This window comes from Phoenix dactylifera, chromosome 2, assembly GCF_009389715.1.
Source record: "Phoenix dactylifera cultivar Barhee BC4 chromosome 2, palm_55x_up_171113_PBpolish2nd_filt_p, whole genome shotgun sequence".
Lineage (NCBI taxonomy): Eukaryota > Viridiplantae > Streptophyta > Magnoliopsida > Arecales > Arecaceae > Phoenix > Phoenix dactylifera.
This window is the reverse complement of record NC_052393.1, coordinates 7,805,678-7,826,121: the sequence shown is the minus strand read 5'-3', so window position 1 is coordinate 7,826,121 and position 20,444 is coordinate 7,805,678. Positions and strand designations below refer to the sequence as shown.

At 43.7% G+C, this 20,444-nt stretch overlaps 1 protein-coding gene across 2 annotated transcripts in view; it reads right to left on the bottom strand.

Moving 5' to 3' along the window:
- LOC103710785 overlaps positions 1-18,610 on the bottom strand; it is a 28,003-nt gene extending 9,393 nt beyond the window's left edge. The window contains exons 1-5 of one of the 2 annotated variants that reach the window (XM_039119689.1): positions 18,158-18,610; positions 15,526-15,665; positions 15,219-15,318; positions 15,044-15,142; positions 12,771-13,118 (exon numbers count right to left, since the gene is read on the bottom strand). In XM_039119689.1, the coding sequence (XP_038975617.1) occupies positions 12,771-13,118; positions 15,044-15,142; positions 15,219-15,318; positions 15,526-15,665; positions 18,158-18,520 (1,050 nt within the window). In that variant the 5' untranslated portion in view covers positions 18,521-18,610. The remainder of the gene's footprint in view (positions 1-12,770; positions 13,119-15,043; positions 15,143-15,218; positions 15,319-15,525; positions 15,666-18,157) is intronic. The other variant, XM_008796671.3, reaches the window with a different exon arrangement.
- Positions 18,611-20,444: the final 1,834 nt, after the last annotated feature.

The following is a 20,444-nucleotide window of genomic DNA, read 5'->3' as shown; positions in this document are numbered from 1 at the left end:
TCTTTATAAAGAGAAAAAAGTTCTCGGTTCTTCCCAGCAATCTGGGACTAATAATAATAATTTATTTATGTTTATAAGATATAAACTATCCAGAAAATATTCAAATATTACTGAAGAAGAAATTATGACCAAATGTTTAGAAAAAGTCAAGAAAGAGTTCTTTGAAGCCTTTGAAGACCGATCAATGAAGACTACTTCATCAAAGCATTCATCTTCAAATACTCGGAGGATGAGGGTAGCAAGTATATATGCTTGGCAGGAGAATCCCAAGACCAAAATGAAGAAGAAGTGCAATCCACTCCTACAGAAGAAATGTGGCAGACAATTCTGGCCACTAGACACCGAAAAGGAGCAATTAAAACTATTTCTGACAAGAAAAAACACAAAGGCAAAGAGCCAGCTCACTCAGACTAATCTGGAAGAAAGGAATCTTTACTATTGAGATAGGCCACTCATCCAAATGGGTCGACTCATCTAACTTTCTTGTCCGGAAAAGCAAGCTATCAAAAGATGTCGGACTTCGCCAGTAAGAAAACAATCTACTTTTCCTGAAAGCAAGCTGTCAAAAGATGCCAGACTTCGCCAACAAGAAAAGAATCTACTTTTATAAAGCAAAAGTTGCCTAAGTCTTTTCCTTCTTTATGTAAAGAACCTTTAAGTCTTTTCTTGGTGTCATGCCATGTCTGCCATTTGGCAAAAGATTTCCACGGACTCCAAACTATATTGGAATCCGACTTGTTATATTGTCTATAAAAGGAAAGGACCTCGCCCTTGTTGAGGCAGAACTTGAAAAAAATGAAAGAAATAAATCCTGTTGTTTCCTCCACAAAATCCTCGGTTCTTCCTTCTATTTTAGCTTATCTCCGCCTTTTCCTTGGCTCTCCCCCCCCCACCCCCACCCCCACGCATTTTGTCAATAATCTATGTTGTTGATTATAATCATGCATCATTATCTATCAAATTCTATGTAGAATATTTTTTTGATAATGTTTGTGTGTTGCTTGCTATTATTTAATGTATAACATGTTTATAATATAATTAGCTAATCAAAATACATGTTTATTATGATTTGTGTTGGGATTTTTTTTTACGCCAAAAAATCGACGGATAAAATTAATATTAAATCCTAGCCGATCCAAATGGAAGGGAATTTGGGTTCAATGTTTTGACGCGATTCAGATATGGATTGGGTTTGGCTTGTTCCCGCTCCCCATAGAACCCGGACTGCTTGCAGCCCTAAGTGTCAATACAAGTACCAGTATACATCCTTCCACCCTTGGTTTTGACACCCATGGGTATTGATCTATCATGAGTTCTCTAGATTGAACTAGAATTTCCATTCATCTATAAGATAATAACAATGCTCAGTCTATAATGCATATGTGCATGCATAGAAAAGGAAATGCTCATCCAAATACCTAGTGCTAACAATACCCGACATGACCAGCAAACCATCTTGAAGTGGACATGATATCAACCAAGCCTCCTATTAAATAGAACGAGATATTTTAAGACTTGGCCCCTTTGACCCAGATTGACTTGTCTCATGATCAGGTCAAATTGACACAACTTATGACCTGAGCATAAAAGTGACATGGTACCGACCCATTTAACTACACGTGGATGGAGTTAAATCAAATTATTTAAACTAAAGTTATATAGAATATTACATGGAACAATTTGCAACAGGTTAACAAGATATGAAACAATGAAACTAGAGGACCAACATGTAATGTCCGGGCCCAATACAGACCGGGCCCAATACTGTAGGGCCCAGTTGAATAGTATTGGGCCAGGGAGGGGTTAGCTGGCCCAAGATGGCCATAATCTCCCGCCTGAGGGCTGAAAAGACAAGACCACCAGATGGCCAACGGAGAAACCCCCACCGGCATGCAAAATAGGAGCCCGCCACCTCCTCCCCCTCGGGCAACGGAGCTGTGAGCTGGCCTGAGGAGGAGGGGCAGCTGGTGGCTCCCGGAGAAGTGAGGAAGGAGAGAACGCCACCTCTCCTTTGGGGTCAAGTCATAAGCCCTGTATTTAAAACCCCTGAGATTTGCTAACCCCGAATTGAATGTACCCTCCCTAAACCTCTAACCCTCTGGATCTACTGCGCCAGAGAGCCAAGCCTTGGAGCTGGAGGCGGAAGGGACCCTGCAGCCCAGGAGAGGAAGGAGGGACTGTGAACCGAGGTGATCCCCCACAGCTTCAACCGACCACAAAAGGTAAGGCTCTGTAAATAGATCTCTGGGCAGAGACAGGGTGGAGGTACCCCTCTGCGGGGTATTCTCCCCTCTGTTTCACTGATGAAACAGAGGGGAGGAGACCGGCACAGTGAGGAGGAGACCGGCACGGGAGAGAGAGACAGGAGGAGGACTGCAGGCCGGACCTACAGGCCGCGGGCCGGCCTGAGAACGGCCCGAACCCGAGCCCAACGCCACCCGGGCCGAGCCCAACCGGACTCGGCCTGCGGATGACCGACCCCGGCCAAGGCCGCCCTCGGGCAGAGGGGCAGCCAAGGGGTCGCCGGGTCTGGCCGTACCGGCGACCGGCGCGGCCCCGAGGCCGCCAGCCTCCGCCGAGCCCCCGCCTCTCCACCGGCGAAGAGGTGGCGGCGCGGCTCCCACACACACAAAAAAAAAAAAAAGAAAGAGGAGAAGAGGAAAAAAAAAAAAAAAAAAAAAAAAGAGAGAGGGAACAGGGACTCACCAGTTATTGTCACGTGCGGCGGCCACCGGCTTCGGCTGCGAGCGCCGCCGGCACGAGCCTCGGCCGCAGGCCGGCCGGGGATGCGGGCGTCGAGCGTCGGCCGCGAGCGCGGCCGAGGGCGTCGCGGGCTTCGGCCGCGGGTGACGGCCGCGGGAGCCGGTCGCGGGAGCCGGCCGTCCGGGGCTCAACCCCTCCCGAGCTCACCCTCCTCTCTTCGCGGCGGAAGGAAGAGAGGAGTCGGGAGAAGCTTCGGGAAAGAGAAGAAAAGAAGAAAAAAGAAAAGAGAAGCTTCGGGAAGGAGAAGAAAAGAAGAAAAAGAAAAGAGAAAGAAAGGAGAAGAAAAGAAGAAAAAGAAAAGAGAAAGAAAGGAGAAGAAAAGAAGGAAAAAGGAAAGGAAAGAAAAAGGAAAAAAAAAAAAAAATGAAATGGGTTAGCCAAATTTGACTAACCCAAGCCCAATTAGACTAGGCTAAGTTTAAAAATCGAGCCCCAAAGGCTCTAAATTGGGTAAATTGGACTTGGGCTAGATCCTTGGATGGGATCCAAGCAAGTAAGTTCATAGTATGATGAGCTAAGAAATTTTATAATAAATAAATGGGGAATAATGTGATCCCTATGGTGTTGTTTTAGGTGATTAAGGATTTGTCACCTGGACTTGAGAAATTTGGAAAGCGAATTGAGGTAAGTAATCTGTCTTAATCCTATCGTAGATCTTGTATTACGTTTTATAAGATGAACCAGTGTTTTTCATATAATTTGAATTGTATGCATGATTAGTGAAGAATGTAAGTAACCTGTCCTAATCCTGTTATGGATCATGTCATGTTATTAATGTTTTCCTAAGCATTTATTTTAAGTATATATATGTTTCATGCATGATATGTTACAATGCATAAGTAACTTGCATGATCCCAGAAGCTATGGCTATGTATGCAACATGATGATACTGATATTTTAATCATGCATGTAAGTTTATAAAGTCTTAGCTAGCCCAGAGGCACTATAATGGGCTCAAAGATGCTACTGAGAATGACTGAGCTGCCATTGGCTGAATAGTAACTGAGCTGCCCCGCCAGTGGCTGAATAGTAACTGAACTGCCCCGCCAGTGGCTGAATAGTAACTGAGCCTGCCCCGCCAGTGGCTGAGTTGGAATTGGGCCTGCCCCGCCAGTGGCTGAATAGTAACTGAGCTTGCCCCGCCAGTGGCTGAATAGTAACTGAGCCTGCCCCGCCAGTGGCTGAATAGTAACTGAGCTGGCCCCGCCAGTGGTCGAGTCTGACTTCGCAGTAGCATCCGAGAGAATGGACCACGGCATGCCGGGGGCACGGTTTTATATGCATATATTATGAAAATTTTGTGATTTGCACTACTACCTTGTTTAAATTGCATACATATTATACCATGATGATTATTAGATAAACATGCATGTCAGCTTCTCAAACCCTGATTTACATGTTTAGCCTACTGGTTGATCCGGTAGGATTATGCAGGATTACTTACTGAGCCGTGTAGCTCACATCTGTTTATGCTTCGTTTTCTTTCAGATCCTCATCAGTGATCGCCACCAGATATGTTTTTTATTTTGTTACAGAGCTTCGTATTTTTGGAGAAGCTTATATACTTTTGTACATTTGAATAGCATAGAAGTTCTGTATTTTTGGTTTCAAACTTGAAGGTTGTACTGCAAAACTTTTAATATATATATATATAAGTTTGAATCCTTTTGGCTACCTGTTACCCCTGTATGAGGCTGCGTGCTACTGTAGGCGATAGTCGGCAATAGCACGGCCGTGTCACGGATCCGGGTCCGGGGCGTGACATCTAGTGGTATCAGAGCCTTAGGTTAAACAAAAGAATAACCATAAAATGCCTAAGGAAAGGGGTAGTTAAGAATGTCACTGTCATAGAAAGAGTTATAATATGCTAGTTTATCATAATCTCACTTTAAAATTTTTGACTGCAAGGCGATTGTTCGAGAGATATGGATGACGACAGGAGACCACCCTCCCCGGAGCCTAGTGAGCAGTCGGTTCCCCCAGATACTCCACGATCTGCAGCAGGTCAGGCAGGCCTAGCCGGAGTGTACCAGCTTATGGCACAAGTGCTGCAACAGCAGCAGATGATGCAGCTGGCCGCTATGCCACCGGCAGGCACCTGCTATGAGAGGTTTCGCCGACTAAACCCTCCGACCTTTGAGGGTGGGCCTGACCCTATGGCAGCAGAAGCATGGATCCGGGAAATAGAGAAGATGTTCCGAGCTCTTCTTTTCCCCGATGAGGTGAAGGTCCAGATGGCGACCTCTATGCTGACAGGAAACGCCGAGTTCTGGTGGACGGCCATGGAGACAGCCTATGCCGTCGACGGACTTACATGGAGGGACTTCAAGAGGTTGTTTTACAACCAATATTTTCCGGATTCAGTCAACCAGTCTAAGCAGAATGAATTCTTGGCGCTGACCCAGACCGACCGGATGTCTGTTCTGGAGTATGCCAATAAATTCAACGAGCTGGGACGATTTTGCCCCCAGTTCATGGAGGAGGAGAGAAGTAAGGTAAACCGGTTTGAACAGGGATTGAGGTACGGGATTCGATCCCGAATATCCTCCCATCTGTTCTCAAGCTACAAGGATGTACTGGACCGAGCCTTGAAGGTTGAGGCTGACCTAATACGGTCCGGGAGGGAGAGAGAAGACATGAAGAGGACCCGATCGTCGGGAGCTCAGAGTAGTGGGTCTGGAGGCAGCAAGGGATCTGTGCCCAAGAAGAGACAGAGCAGAGGCTGCCCCACCTGTGGCGGAAACCACAAGGGTACCTGCATGAAGAAGACTGGAGCTTGTTATTCTTGCGGGCAGACAGGACACATCGCCCGCAACTGCCCTAGCCGAAGGAAGGACGAGCCTAGACAAACTGCACCAGAGGACCAGAGATCGAGGGGTAACCCTCGAGTTTTCGCACTGACTCGACAGGATGCCAGTGCTAGCGATCAGGTGGTGACAGGTACACTTCTGGTCAACTCGGTTCCTGCCCTCATTCTATTTGATTCTGGTTCTACGCATTCTTTCGTGTCAGTTAGCTTTTCCAGACAACTACATAGCACATCTGAGAAATTAGTGGAACCATGGCATGTTGCTACACCCCTTCAGAAAACCGTAATTGTTGACATTAAATATAGAGATTGCATAATTCAGATAGGGGAAAAAGAATTAGAGACAAATCTTTTACAGCTTGACATGCAAGACTTTGATATTATCTTGGGCATGGACTGGATGTCACAGTATCACGCCCACATTGATTGTTACCACAAGAGGGTGGTATTTCGGATACCTGGGGAACAAGAATTTTTCTTTCAGGGCGATATACCCCTTCAAGATGCTCCTACACTACACTTTATTTCTGCCTTGAAAGCTGGAAAGGCTTTGAGAAAAGGGTGTATGGCCTATCTGGCCTGTGTAGTGGATACCCAGAAAGAGACCAAACTGGAAGATATTCCAGTAGTCAGAGAATATCCGGATGTCTTCCCGGAGGAACTACCAGGATTACCCCCAGATCGAGAGATCGAATTCACTATCGACCTCGCACCAGGAGAGGGGCCAGTCTCCAAGGCTCCTTATCGGATGGCCCCTGCTGAGTTAAGGGAATTGAAGGTACAACTACAAGAACTCCTAGATAAAAAATTCATTCAGCCCAGTGCGTCGCCATGGGGAGCTCCTGTCCTGTTTGTGAAAAAGAAAGACGGGAGTATGCGGCTATGCATCGATTACCGGGAATTGAACAAGATAACCATAAAGAACAAATATCCCCTACCCCGGATCGATGACCTGTTTGATCAGCTGCAAGGCGCCCAAGTCTTCTCCAAGATAGATTTGAGGTCGGGTTACCATCAGCTAAAGATCAAATCTGAGGATGTGCCAAAAACTGCATTTCGAACCAGGTATGGGCATTATGAATTTCTGGTTATGCCTTTTGGATTGACCAATGCCCCGGCTGCATTTATGGACTTAATGAACAGAGTCTTTAAACTATATTTGGATCAGTTCGTGATAGTTTTCATCGATGACATTTTGATATACTCAAAGAGCCGGAAGGAACATGAGGACCATTTGAGGGTGGTGCTACAAATCCTTCGAGAGAAAAGGCTGTATGCCAAGCTGAACAAATGTGAGTTCTGGCTGAACAGTGTGGCGTTTCTCGGCCATATAATCTCCAAGGAAGGAGTGTCAGTGGACCCCAAGAAGATAGAAGCGGTGGTGGATTGGCCTCGTCCTACCAACGCCAAGGAAATAAGAAGCTTTTTGGGATTAGCCGGGTATTACCGGCGATTTGTGGAAGGGTTCTCCAAAATAGCTACCCCCTTGACCCAGTTGACTAAGAAACGGGCCAAGTTTATCTGGGACGGCAAGTGTGAGAGGAGCTTCCAGGAGCTTAAACAAAGGTTAGTTTCTGCCCCAATTTTAACATTGCCGTCCTTAACTGGAGAATTTACCATCTACAGTGATGCTTCCAAGAACGGGCTAGGCTGTGTGCTGATGCAAGATGGCAAGGTGGTAGCCTATGCCTCGAGACAGCTGAAACCCTATGAACAGAACTACCCGACACATGACCTGGAGTTGGCCGCAGTAGTGTTCGCCTTGAAACTTTGGAGACATTATTTATATGGCGAACACTGTGAAGTGTACACCGACCACAAGAGCCTAAAGTATATATTCACCCAGAAGGAATTGAATATGAGGCAAAGAAGGTGGTTGGAACTCCTGAAGGATTATGACCTGAGTATTAAGTACCACCCAGGAAAGGCCAACGTGGTGGCTGATGCCCTAAGCAGAAAGTCAGTAATGAGCTCCGCCGCATTACTCACCACTCAACCACAGATTCAGAAAGATCTCGATAAACTGCAGGTTGAGGTGGTTACCCGAACTACAAGAAGTTTGCTGGCCGCCTTGAGTATACAACCAACCTTGATCGACAGAATAAAGATTGCCCAGCAGTCTGATGAGCACATCTGCCAGCTCAAGGATGAAGTGGAGAAAGGGTTGCGACCCGAGCTCCAAATACACCCCGATGGCACCCTAAGGTTTGGCCACCGACTGTGTGTACCGGCAAATATTGACCTAAGAAGGGAAATCATGGAAGAGGCCCACCAATCCCGTTTCTCTATTCACCCAGGCAGTACTAAGATGTACCGGGACCTTCGGGAACATTACTGGTGGAAGGGGATGAAGAGAGAGATAGCTGAGTTTGTGGCCCGATGTTTGACCTGTCAGCTGGTAAAAGCAGAGCACCAGAGGCCGGCAGGGTTGCTAGAACCAATAGAAATTCCTGAATGGAAGTGGGAGCACATCACGATGGATTTTGTTACAGGACTTCCTAGAACAGTAAGGAAGAATGATGCGGTATGGGTGATAGTTGACCGTCTCACAAAATCGGCCCACTTTCTACCATTCAGAACTGGTACTCCTCTAGACAAGCTGGCCCAATTATACATCGACGAGATTGTACGCCTGCACGGAGTACCAGTGAGTATCATTTCTGATCGTGACCCCCGATTCGTGTCCAGATTCTGGGGAAGCTTTCAGAAGGCCATGGGTACCGGACTGAGGCTCAGTACAGCATACCACCCCCAGACCGACGGCCAGTCAGAGCGGACAATCCAAACTCTGGAAGACATGTTGAGGGCTTGCACTGTGGACCTAGGTGGAAATTGGGACAGTCATATACCACTGGTGGAATTTGCTTATAACAATAGTTACCATTCCAGTATCCAGATGGCCCCATACGAAGCCCTCTATGGGAGAAAATGCCGATCCCCCTTACACTGGGATGAAGTCGGGGAGCGGAAAATGCTAGGCCCCGAATTGGTCCAGCACACCAGGGACAAGGTACTACTGATTAAGCAAAGGCTTCAGGCTGCTCAGGATAGACAGAAAAGATGGGCTGACAGAGGAAGAAGGGCTTTGGAATTTTTGGAGGGGAACTTTGTCTTCCTGAAAATTTCTCCATCGAAGGGCATTACCCGATTCGGAAGACACGGCAAGCTAAGTCCTCGCTACATCGGCCCATTCGAGATTCTTGCCAGGATAGGCAAGGTTGCCTACAAATTGGCCCTACCCCCGGAGCTATCAGGCGTACACAACGTCTTCCACGTCTCCTTGTTACGGAGGTATGTTCCGGATCCCAGCCATGTGGTGCCACATGAGCCTCTGCAATTAAATGAAGATTTAACCTATGAGGAGGCTCCCCTGCGCATCATAGACAGAAAAGAGCAAATCCTCCGAAGGCGCACCATTCCCTATGTTAAAGTCCAGTGGACCAACCACACTGAAAGGGAAGCTACCTGGGAATTGGAGGAGGAGATGCGACAATGCTACCCTCAGCTCTTCGAGAACCAAGGTATGCTTAATTTCGAGGACGAAATTTATTTAAGGGGGGGAGGATGTAATGTCCGGGCCCAATACAGACCGGGCCCAATACTGTAGGGCCCAGTTGAATAATATTGGGCCAGGGAGGGGTTAGCTGGCCCAAGATGGCCATAATCTCCCGCCTGAGGGCTGAAAAGACAAGACCACCAGATGGCTAACGGAGAAACCCCCACCGGCATGCAAAATAGGAGCCCGCTACCTCCTCCCCCTCGGGCAACGGAGCTGTGAGCTGGCCTGAGGAGGAGGGGCAGCTGGTGGCTCCCGGAGAAGTGAGGAAGGAGAGAACGCCACCTCTCCTTTGGGGTCAAGTCATAAGCCCTGTATTTAAAACCCCTGAGATTTGCTAACCCCGAATTGAATGTACCCTCCCTAAACCTCTAACCCTCTGGATCTACTGCGCCAGAGAGCCAAGCCTTGGAGCTGGAGGCGGAAGGGACCCTGCAGCCCAGGAGAGGAAGGAGGGACTGTGAACCGAGGTGATCCCCCACAGCTTCAACCGACCACAAAAGGTAAGGCTCTGTAAATAGATCTCTGGGCAGAGACAGGGTGGAGGTACCCCTCTGCGGGGTATTCTCCCCTCTGTTTCACTGATGAAACAGAGGGGAGGAGACCGGCACAGTGAGGAGGAGACCGGCACGGGAGAGAGAGACAGGAGGAGGACTGCAGGCCGGACCTACAGGCCGCGGGCCGGCCTGAGAACGGCCCGAACCCGAGCCCAACGCCACCCGGGCCGAGCCCAACCGGACTCGGCCTGCGGATGACCGACCCCGGCCAAGGCCGCCCTCGGGCAGAGGGGCAGCCAAGGGGTCGCCGGGTCTGGCCGTACCGGCGACCGGCGCGGCCCCGAGGCCGCCAGCCTCCGCCGAGCCCCCGCCTCTCCACCGGCGAAGAGGTGGCGGCGCGGCTCCCACACACACACAAAAAAAAAAAAAAGAAAGAGGAGAAGAGGAAATAAAAAAAAAAAAAAAAAAAAGAGAGAGGGAACAGGGACTCACCAGTTATTGTCACGTGCGGCGGCCACCGGCTTCGGCTGCGAGCGCCGCCGGCACGAGCCTCGGCCGCCGGCCGGCCGGGGATGCGGGCGTCGAGCGTCGGCCGCGAGCGCGGCCGAGGGCGTCGCGGGCTTCGGCCGCGGGTGACGGCCGCGGGAGCCGGTCGCGGGAGCCGGCCGTCCGGGGCTCAACCCCTCCCGAGCTCACCCTCCTCTCTTCGCGGCGGAAGGAAGAGAGGAGTCGGGAGAAGCTTCGGGAAAGAGAAGAAAAGAAGAAAAAAGAAAAGAGAAGCTTCGGGAAGGAGAAGAAAAGAAGAAAAAGAAAAGAGAAAGAAAGGAGAAGAAAAGAAGAAAAAGAAAAGAGAAAGAAAGGAGAAGAAAAGAAGGAAAAAGGAAAGGAAAGAAAAAGGAAAAAAAAAAAAATGAAATGGGTTAGCCAAATTTGACTAACCCAAGCCCAATTAGACTAGGCTAAGTTTAAAAATCGAGCCCCAAAGGCTCTAAATTGGGTAAATTGGACTTGGGCTAGATCCTTGGATGGGATCCAAGCAAGTAAGTTCATAGTATGATGAGCTAAGAAATTTTATAATAAATAAATGGGGAATAATGTGATCCCTATGGTGTTGTTTTAGGTGATTAAGGATTTGTCACCTGGACTTGAGAAATTTGGAAAGCGAATTGAGGTAAGTAATCTGTCTTAATCCTATCGTAGATCTTGTATTACGTTTTATAAGATGAACCAGTGTTTTTCATATAATTTGAATTGTATGCATGATTAGTGAAGAATGTAAGTAACCTGTCCTAATCCTGTTATGGATCATGTCATGTTATTAATGTTTTCCTAAGCATTTATTTTAAGTATATATATGTTTCATGCATGATATGTTACAATGCATAAGTAACTTGCATGATCCCAGAAGCTATGGCTATGTATGCAAGATGATGATACTGATATTTTAATCATGCATGTAAGTTTATAAAGTCTTAGCTAGCCCAGAGGCACTATAATGGGCTCAAAGATGCTACTGAGAATGACTGAGCTGCCATTGGCTGAATAGTAACTGAGCTGCCCCGCCAGTGGCTGAATAGTAACTGAGCTGCCCCGCCAGTGGCTGAATAGTAACTGAGCCTGCCCCGCCAGTGGCTGAGTTGGAATTGGGCCTGCCCCGCCAGTGGCTGAATAGTAACTGAGCTTGCCCCGCCAGTGGCTGAATAGTAACTGAGCCTGCCCCGCCAGTGGCTGAATAGTAACTGAGCTGGCCCCGCCAGTGGTCGAGTCTGACTTCGCAGTAGCATCCGAGAGAATGGACCACGGCATGCCGGGGGCACGGTTTTATATGCATATATTATGAAAATTTTGTGATTTGCACTACTACCTTGTTTAAATTGCATACATATTATACCATGATGATTATTAGATAAACATGCATGTCAGCTTCTCAAACCCTGATTTACATGTTTAGCCTACTGGTTGATCCGGTAGGATTATGCAGGATTACTTACTGAGCCGTGTAGCTCACATCTGTTTATGCTTCGTTTTCTTTCAGATCCTCATCAGTGATCGCCACCAGATATGTTTTTTATTTTGTTACAGAGCTTCGTATTTTTGGAGAAGCTTATATACTTTTGTACATTTGAATAGCATAGAAGTTCTGTATTTTTGGTTTCAAACTTGAAGGTTGTACTGCAAAACTTTTAATATATATATATATAAGTTTGAATCCTTTTGGCTACCTGTTACCCCTGTATGAGGCTGCGTGCTACTGTAGGCGATAGTCGGCAATAGCACGGCCGTGTCACGGATCCGGGTCCGGGGCGTGAATAGGTTGACCATATTAGTGTCACGTTAACTGTATCAAATTAGGTTTAGCATCATTTCAGATGTTTTATTTAACAGGTCAACCATGTCATCCCAGAACCAACCTGACCCAAACAGTTTATTAAATGGATCACATGTGTCAGGTTGTCTTACCTCTTTCACTAACAAATTGTTTCTAACTAGTATATTAAGAGGACTGGATTTGGACTGACAAGTTTGAACTTGAATATCTGTATTTAAACCAGACACATATCTGCCCCAACCCATTGCCACCCATACACATACTGTCCAATGATGCACCCTTATAGCCGAATGCACCATGCTGCATGAATGCACACACATATATGCAGAAGATTCTTGAGTTTGTAGTGCATACAAATCAGAGCAAGATTACATATTGAACAGTCAAGAGACATAAGCAGATCAAAGGGATAATAAAATGCAGCCTGCCAACTTTAAGTGATTTTTCAATAAAAAATCAATACACAGACTAGATAATATAAGCACACTATGATGCACAGTTTCATCATGCTCAGAGACAAACTGTACTTATGTAGATACCTTTTCCACAACATACAAAACTGCAAGATGACATCCATAGCAATCTCAATAAGTAAAAAAAGGTTAAAATTCTTGGATCCCAAAGTCATACATGTAACAGAAAGATCAAGTGTTATGCAACACCACTATTAACTGATGAACGCATCTAAGACAACTTTTGATTAAGAAATGAAAAGATAAAAAAAATATTGGCTTGCTAATATACATATTCATTTTAAAATTCAGAAAAATAGATAAAGGGAGGAAAGAAACCAACTGAGCCATTAAATTGGAATACCTTTTGTAGATGGAGAACAACAAAGGGTACAAATGTCAATGAGAAATATAGGGGAAATGTTTTCCTGAATGTTGCTGAAGCAGCAGTGGTATTGTGCGCTAGGCAAGAATTGGAGTCAGGATGAATCATGGAACAAGGAATAATTGTGGGATACTCTGCTAATTTTATAGAGCTGGAACTCTTTTTGTTTGATAAATAAGCTGACAAAGCAACAATATCCACAGGACCACCTCTACAACTTTCTCGCACAGCCTTGTACACAGGTTCTGCAACTGGTCCAGTCTTTTGAATAAAATCTTGGTATGCTTTAGGCAAGCTCTCAGGCCGCATTATGAAGGCATACATGACCTGCAAAAAGAGGTAAATTTATTTATTGAATGCTAATTTTATTAAATCATATCAAATGATAGAATGAGGAAAATTTATATCATTGATAGTCCATAATGTATCTGCACCAAGACAATGAATTTTAGAAGGAAAGGGATAAAGGGCAGAGCAAGACTTAAATTTTATGTTTATGATAAAACAGTAGGCAAAACCAGGAATTAAGTACCAGTAAACGACGTTCCATACAGGCCATACTGTACCATACAGGTAAGAAAGTAGAACTGATTTTCACTATCTCCATACTATTTCCACTCCCAAAACCAAGATCAACCCAAACAAATGAAATGACGACATATTTTCTGGATGCAGAGACGTACAACACTAGTATACTCAGCATTAATCATCGCAACAATGGGGATAGTGATCATCAATATCTACATGAGGCACCTTGCATTAGCATGGCTAACTAATTACTAAGAGTCTAAGATATAAGGGCTTATGTATGATGCGGTTGCACTCTTACATTTTGTTCTTTGAATGCAGTGTTATGCTACTTGTTAACACTCATGATTTAGTAGTATCAACTTTTCATGGTCCATATTCTTCATATTTCATGCCTCTTAATGCCTTAACCTCCCCTCTTCCAAAAATTTTTAGAATGTTATTGTCATATGCCACACTCAGTAATACGATAGGGCACCTAGTAATGACATGAACATGTTTTCAAAAACTTTCATAATTAAAAAATATATTTTTCCATCCAAGTATCAGCGATGCTATATAGAATAGTTGTCGGAGAATCATTTTTACTTCCAAATGATGTACCATTTGTTTGCTCAACTTGTTTTGAAAGGAAAGCAGCGAATCTCTCTCCCTCTCTCTATCTCTGTCTATTCTCAAGTGCAGCCCCTTTGCATGACACCACCACCTATTGAGCCAGGTGAGCAGTTATCCAAGATGTACGTGCAACCCTAGCCACTCGATTCATGCACAATGCTCTCTCTAGCTTTCTCCAAAAGATTGGCCACCTACGCTAGAACCTCCCATTACCAGGAAAACCAAGAAAATCATGGCTTGAATTGATTTAGTATCAAGATGTAGCTCAAACCATAACAATCACTAAATATAGTATTTCATACTTTTTCGTAAAAAAAGAAAAAACTAATATGTAAAGAGTGCTACCTACTTCCAGCCCAAAACAGAGACTAAGAGAATCACTTTGTCTGATATGTTTTCAGGTAGACAGTATCCACCTTTTTATGTATGGAGCGTGCTTTTAAGCAAGCATTGATGCATGCAATATGGTAAAGAGATTATAACTAGGTAAACAAAAGGGTGGAACATCCCCTTGATTTTTGTTAGAGCATTCTGAAGACAGACATTACAAAATCCTATCTGAAGAGGATATAGACAACAATTATTTGTGCGTGTTGGACGGAGTGAGGGGAAACCGAGAGGGGGGGAGGTTAAAGTACCAATTCAAATTACATGTAGGCCATATAAATCCAAACTAATAACAATCCACAGCTAAAATAGCTATGAGCCAAATAATAAATATTAAGGTTTTCTAAATCTACATCAAGTCATCGAAAAAAGAAACAAAGTCCAATGAAATCAAACTTGCATGATCTGATTTATTGTTTGGAAGTATCAACTGGAATTATAAGTTATTTTCACTATGTTCAGTATTGAGCATCTCGTGGATAACAATATGGATTCTCAACCAATGTCCATGCCACAATTTTCGAACACTAGCTCTACCTGTATCATCCATTTTGTGTCCAAAAAAAGCATGCTAGAAAATCTCCACAAAAACTAATTTTGGATTTAATGGCATTTACGATTTTCTAGATCATTATTAATGCAATAAAATTTAAATTCATATGGACCATCATGACTACTGATGGGATTGCCTTTTGTTGAGTTTATAGGATATAAGTTTTCACCTGGGCGCATGCCACAGAAAAAAGTAAAGCATCTCCATGTCTCCAATGGCTTCCCCAAAGGTGAAACTTGTTCTTGGATTTTGCAGAATTATATGCACACTAAAACACAAAAAAATATTGGTAAACATATAAAATCAAATTATTTGCAGAGTGGAGATCTCAAGCATTTTCGCACCTGAGAAAGCCTAGCTAAAAGATACAAAGCAAGAGTGCGCCTCCTACTTGAATCATCTAGTGCTAATATGGACAAGCCTGCAACGGAACCTGCTAAAATTCTGCTCCATCATGCCCTTCAATTAAATTCTGAATATGGTTAAGGGATCAAGCACCAATAGCAATTAAGTAATAAATAACATAAGTATTTGAACCATTTGGAGGGTATTAATTCTTTAACATGCACAAAAAAAAATCATGCATTAAGAAATTAAACAAAACAAAGCAATAGGCTGATAATGTTCAGCATGTTATGACTAAAAACTTACGCATTAAATGGTGTCTCTTTCTTCCTAAACTTCCTCAAAAAACATCTAAGAGCATGATAAGATCCAGTAAAGCCACCAAAAAGTAATCCAATACGGCAAGCTTCTTCTCTTACTATCAAATCTTTCTCTGAAACAAGTTGCTGTACATGGAAAGCAAAAAAAAAAAAAAAAAATATTTAACAGATATGACATTACATCTCGATAAAATTTGGCTATAATGTTGCATATTTGCCAACACTATCCCTCTCTAATCTGTTCTTCATACTATGATAATGAGAGAGAACAAGTTGGCAGACTTGCAATCTCTAATACGATGTCAGCATATGCAATGGAAAAGAAAAAAAGTTCTCAATTCCTGGTACCATATTTTTAGCATGCCAGTGCATCAGACCTTATAATTTTCCTAATTTGCTTTTAATTTTCAAATGCCATATAGAGAAAACTATATGGCATTGCATTAAGAGAAGTGAAAATATTATGTCATTAGAATGCAATAATTTAGAAGGAAAACAAAGCATTAAAAACAACCATCTTCACAACAAAATCAACTACAGATTAAGTCAATATCATGTGTTTTCTCTTAAGTCAATTACCATTTAAATGTTTTTTTATAACATAGTCAAGAAGGTGACATGCATGACATGGCAATATGTAGCCAAGTCTTTAAACCAGAGGATTCTAATTATCAATATTTAGCTAGCTGAGGCAGCAGATGTATGCAGCTGGGTGGAGGCATGGAGGTTGGCAATGCCATCCTCTTAATGCATGCAAAGAAATTTCTGTGCAGAGTGAATATCATCTATCTAGCTTGCAGATGTGACGCTCTCCAAATCTGCTCGGGCATAGGATCACCCTCAAGAAACAGCAATGCCCGCATATGACACTGTTTATGAGCATATGTGATGTATCTGAGGGGCCAAGAGGATCACAAATCCTGAGCTAGCATATAACTTTCTATGCCACAGTATTGATGACTGCAGTAGAAGTCATAGGTTTAATAAGTATTTCTTAATTCAACCGAGCATATCAGGTAACACCCTTTGACTACTTTTATCGACAAGCAGATAATATACGTAATTCATCTCTTTGTGATGCAACCTCCATGTAGATTAGTGTAATATTTAGGGTTTTAGAGGATGCTTTCATTTCAGATCCAATGTGGGATTAATAAGGGATGCAAATTGCAGCAATGATCATCCATGATAAGGAGAAAGGGAAGAGCAAAGACAAAGAAAGTTCTAAGGAACAAACAATAAATAGGCACTTCTTATTATCAGCAAATATGTTTTTGTTCTCAATATCAAACCACAATCACAATTAAAAAAACAGAAGTCTTAAAGTATTCTTTATCATGGCTACCCCTTAGGATTTATGGGAGACAAAAAGGGGTAGGTGCAGTGAGCACAACGACCCGAATTGAGAAGGGGTGCTACCATGCTAGTCAGTCCTATCTCCTCTCTTCTCTCTTGTTTTTTATTGGCTGGCTAGGCCCTTCTATAAAATAAATCATATAATTTCAACCGCACAAGCAAACTATGCACTAAAACTGAAAAATAAGCCTAAGAAAAACTTAAAGCATTGGAAGAAGATCACGTCAAGGGGCATGGCTTATGGAAAGAGCTCATTTTTCGTCAAGTACTCCTGCAACCTTGGTTGTCTTTGAGCTGTTTTCTGACAATGTAATTAGAGTCTCTTCTTTGTGGAAAGGTTTGTGTAAAGTAAGAGATTTTTTTTTTTTTATCAGTTGCAGGCTTTGACTAGGGTTGGCAAATGGCATCAGGTTTGTAATGATTCCCTAAGACGGTGATGTTAATCTCCAAATTTTATTCCCCAAGATGTACCATAGTGGTTGATTATTGGACTGGGAAAGGTTGGAGTCTTGGAATCTGCCAACATCCATTAAACGAGACCATGCAGAACCCTGTCATTTGTACCAAAATCTCAAAGATTTCCATGTAAATAATAGACCGGATGATTTGGAATGGCAACTGAGCTAAAACAAAGTGTTCCCGTCCAGCAACATATATGCCCTCATAAATTATGGCGGCCTTAAATGTTGCATTGCCAAAATGATTTGGGGTGCAAGAATCCCACTGAAGGCAATGACGAGAAACAGACTTGTCACGGAGGATAAACTAAATCAACAAGCATCAATATATCAACAATTTGTCCTTCAAAACCAATGACAGAATATGGATGACTTGGATTTTCTATCGTCTTGAATCATTGTGCCATGCTAAATTGTCCAACAGAATAAGAGAACGGGGACCTCTTCAGTGAGCTACAGAAGGGGAAGACAGATATCCAACCGACGCTATCAGTTGTTCTCGATACATTTTCCTTATGCTATAGAATATGTTACAACTTGTGATTCATCTAGGGCACAAAAAAATCATCTCATATAAACAGTTTAATATTCATCTGAGAATTCCTATGATAATTCAATCAGATGGTCCAGTTTTTAATAGAAGTTTCATTTAATCATAGCAACAGACACCATATCCATAAATCGTAACACATGATCTCAATCAAATTCGTATCAAAAAGAGGCGAATTATTCCACTCATTCGGGATCTATATGCCATCTAAATAAAAGAACGCAGAGGAAAGAAAACAGGGAAGGATGGAGAACCTTGAGATCGAGGAGGGAGGAATACGACTGGCGCCGGGCGAGCTTGAAGGCGCGGAGGAGGATGCCGATCCCAACCCTAACCCCATAGGATAGAAGAAAACTCTGACAGAGATTGCCGATGGCGTGGGCGACGCAGGACTCGTCTGCATGGTTGCACTCGGGGTGGCCCCCGCCGCCACCGTCGGCCCCTCCCCGACGGGCGTGGTGGCGCTGCAGCTCCTCGATCGCCTCCCTCAGCCTCAGCTCGGCCTCGCGGAGGCGGCGTTCCGCCTCCTCGGAGGCGGCGGCGGCGGCGTTACTGCGGGCAGATGTGGGCGGGGACGGGGGATCGGAGGAGGAGGAGCGGCCGGAGAGGAACGGCATGGCGGTGGCGAGCGGGGGTAGATCACCGCATCGGCCGTGGAGAAATCCTCCGGGTTTTGTTTTATTTTCGGAGAAATTAATGCCCGGTCCATGGGCCGGCCATTAACGATTGGTCCTCGTGGACCGGTTTATAATAACCGGTCCAAAGAAATTTCGTTGTTTAACCATTTTAATTATCGGACGGAAAAATTCTTCCGCCCTTCTAGTTCTCCTCTACTTTCCCACCCCTAATAGCTACTCCCAATATTTCGGTATTTTTCCACCGGTAATTCGACGAAGGATCTTCTCGACTTCCTTCTCTCGTAATCCCTAGTCTTCATGTTCAAGTTCATCTCAGTCGGCCTCATCCAGTTTTTCCGACCGAGTCACTACCCTACGGCATTCCATCAATGGATTTTTCCAAACCTTTTCTTAACTCTCCCGACTTCATCTGACTTAGATTTAACCAAAACTTCCATGATATTCTGACTCCCTCTCACTCCGCCTCTTCGCTCCACTCACTTTCCAAATTGTCCCTTCTTCCCTAATTTACCATCCGGTCGAAGAGTTTGAAAATTCAATCTTTGCAGCTTCGAGGCACCCAACTTCCGTACTCACGATTTCGCTCTTCCGCATGCGTGGGGTTTGCCGTTTTGTCTCTGGTCCCTGACTCGTCTCTGTAACATTTTATTAGATATGTTCACTGTTACGACATAATTAATCTCATTTTATATCGAGCACCAAATTGTTATGTAGCATTCTAGGTCATTTGTTTTAAAATTGTAAGAATGGTCCGAATTTGAGAAAATAATAGATATAGAGGTTGGGATAGTACATTTGACATATTTGTCATGGAAAAATTATTATAACATTTATTGATAGTTATTCAGTGCCATTTCTGTTCTTTAGTAGAGTTATGAAGATCGTTCATTAATGCATGATGTTTTACTCATATATGTATTTCTAATTTTGAAATGATATTATTGAAATTTATTGTTTGAATATAATTATGATGCAAAGATTTAAGATAGACTCCAATTCTTAAAGAGAAGCAAAGTACCTTCTGTTAGCTCGAAAAATGTGGTTAATGAAAAGTGCTATTTCAATCACTTCGTACATTTTACCATCATCCTTATCGAGTCTATGTCTTAGAAGCAGAAAAAAAAGATGACTCGCACTCCATTTGGACATATGCTAGCTCTTCCATATATCAAGTGAAGTAGGCTAGTCCTAGACATATTGCTCTTCTTATGGGACGATGAGGAGGAGGGTTTTTGGTTTGGTAAGGTGCAAGTGCTTTTTGGAGGGAGCGATTTTGTACTCATCTTTAGATTGAGTATCACGGGCGATGAGGTCAAACTGTATAGGGAGGGGAGGGTTAAGTTTAACCTCATCATCTAATTTTTGAGGATGACCACAAGAAAAGTTGATAGAGATGCAGTAAAAAATAAGTTAACAATATCTTGTTGGAAAGAGTTGACGACAATATGTAGAGGATTTCACCAAATTATGAGTTTTATATCTCTTTGTAACTATTCTCTTCCAACCTTACACTAATATGTTCCTAAAGCATTATATTCATATCTTGATGATTTATATCGTTTAGGATCATATAGTCGGAGTTTTGCCATTTTTTCTTTTCTTTGCCAGCATATACCTTATCTAGCCGAGAGTGTGAGGACAAAGAACATCATCGGCAAAAGATCTGCTAGGTATATAGATGGCCACATGGTCCCTCTGGTGGTAAGCATCTGAATGTTTTTTTATAATTTCATTGTTGAGATATGTATTGACTTCCAATATGACGGTTACATTGGTTTTTGGTAGGCATGGGTTGTTGAGCATACAAATAGCCTTCTGGAAGCCACCAGCTACCATTCAAATATCCACGTCTCCTGTATTGGAGCAACGTCCTATTCTCTCACAAGATAGACGCAATCGTTGA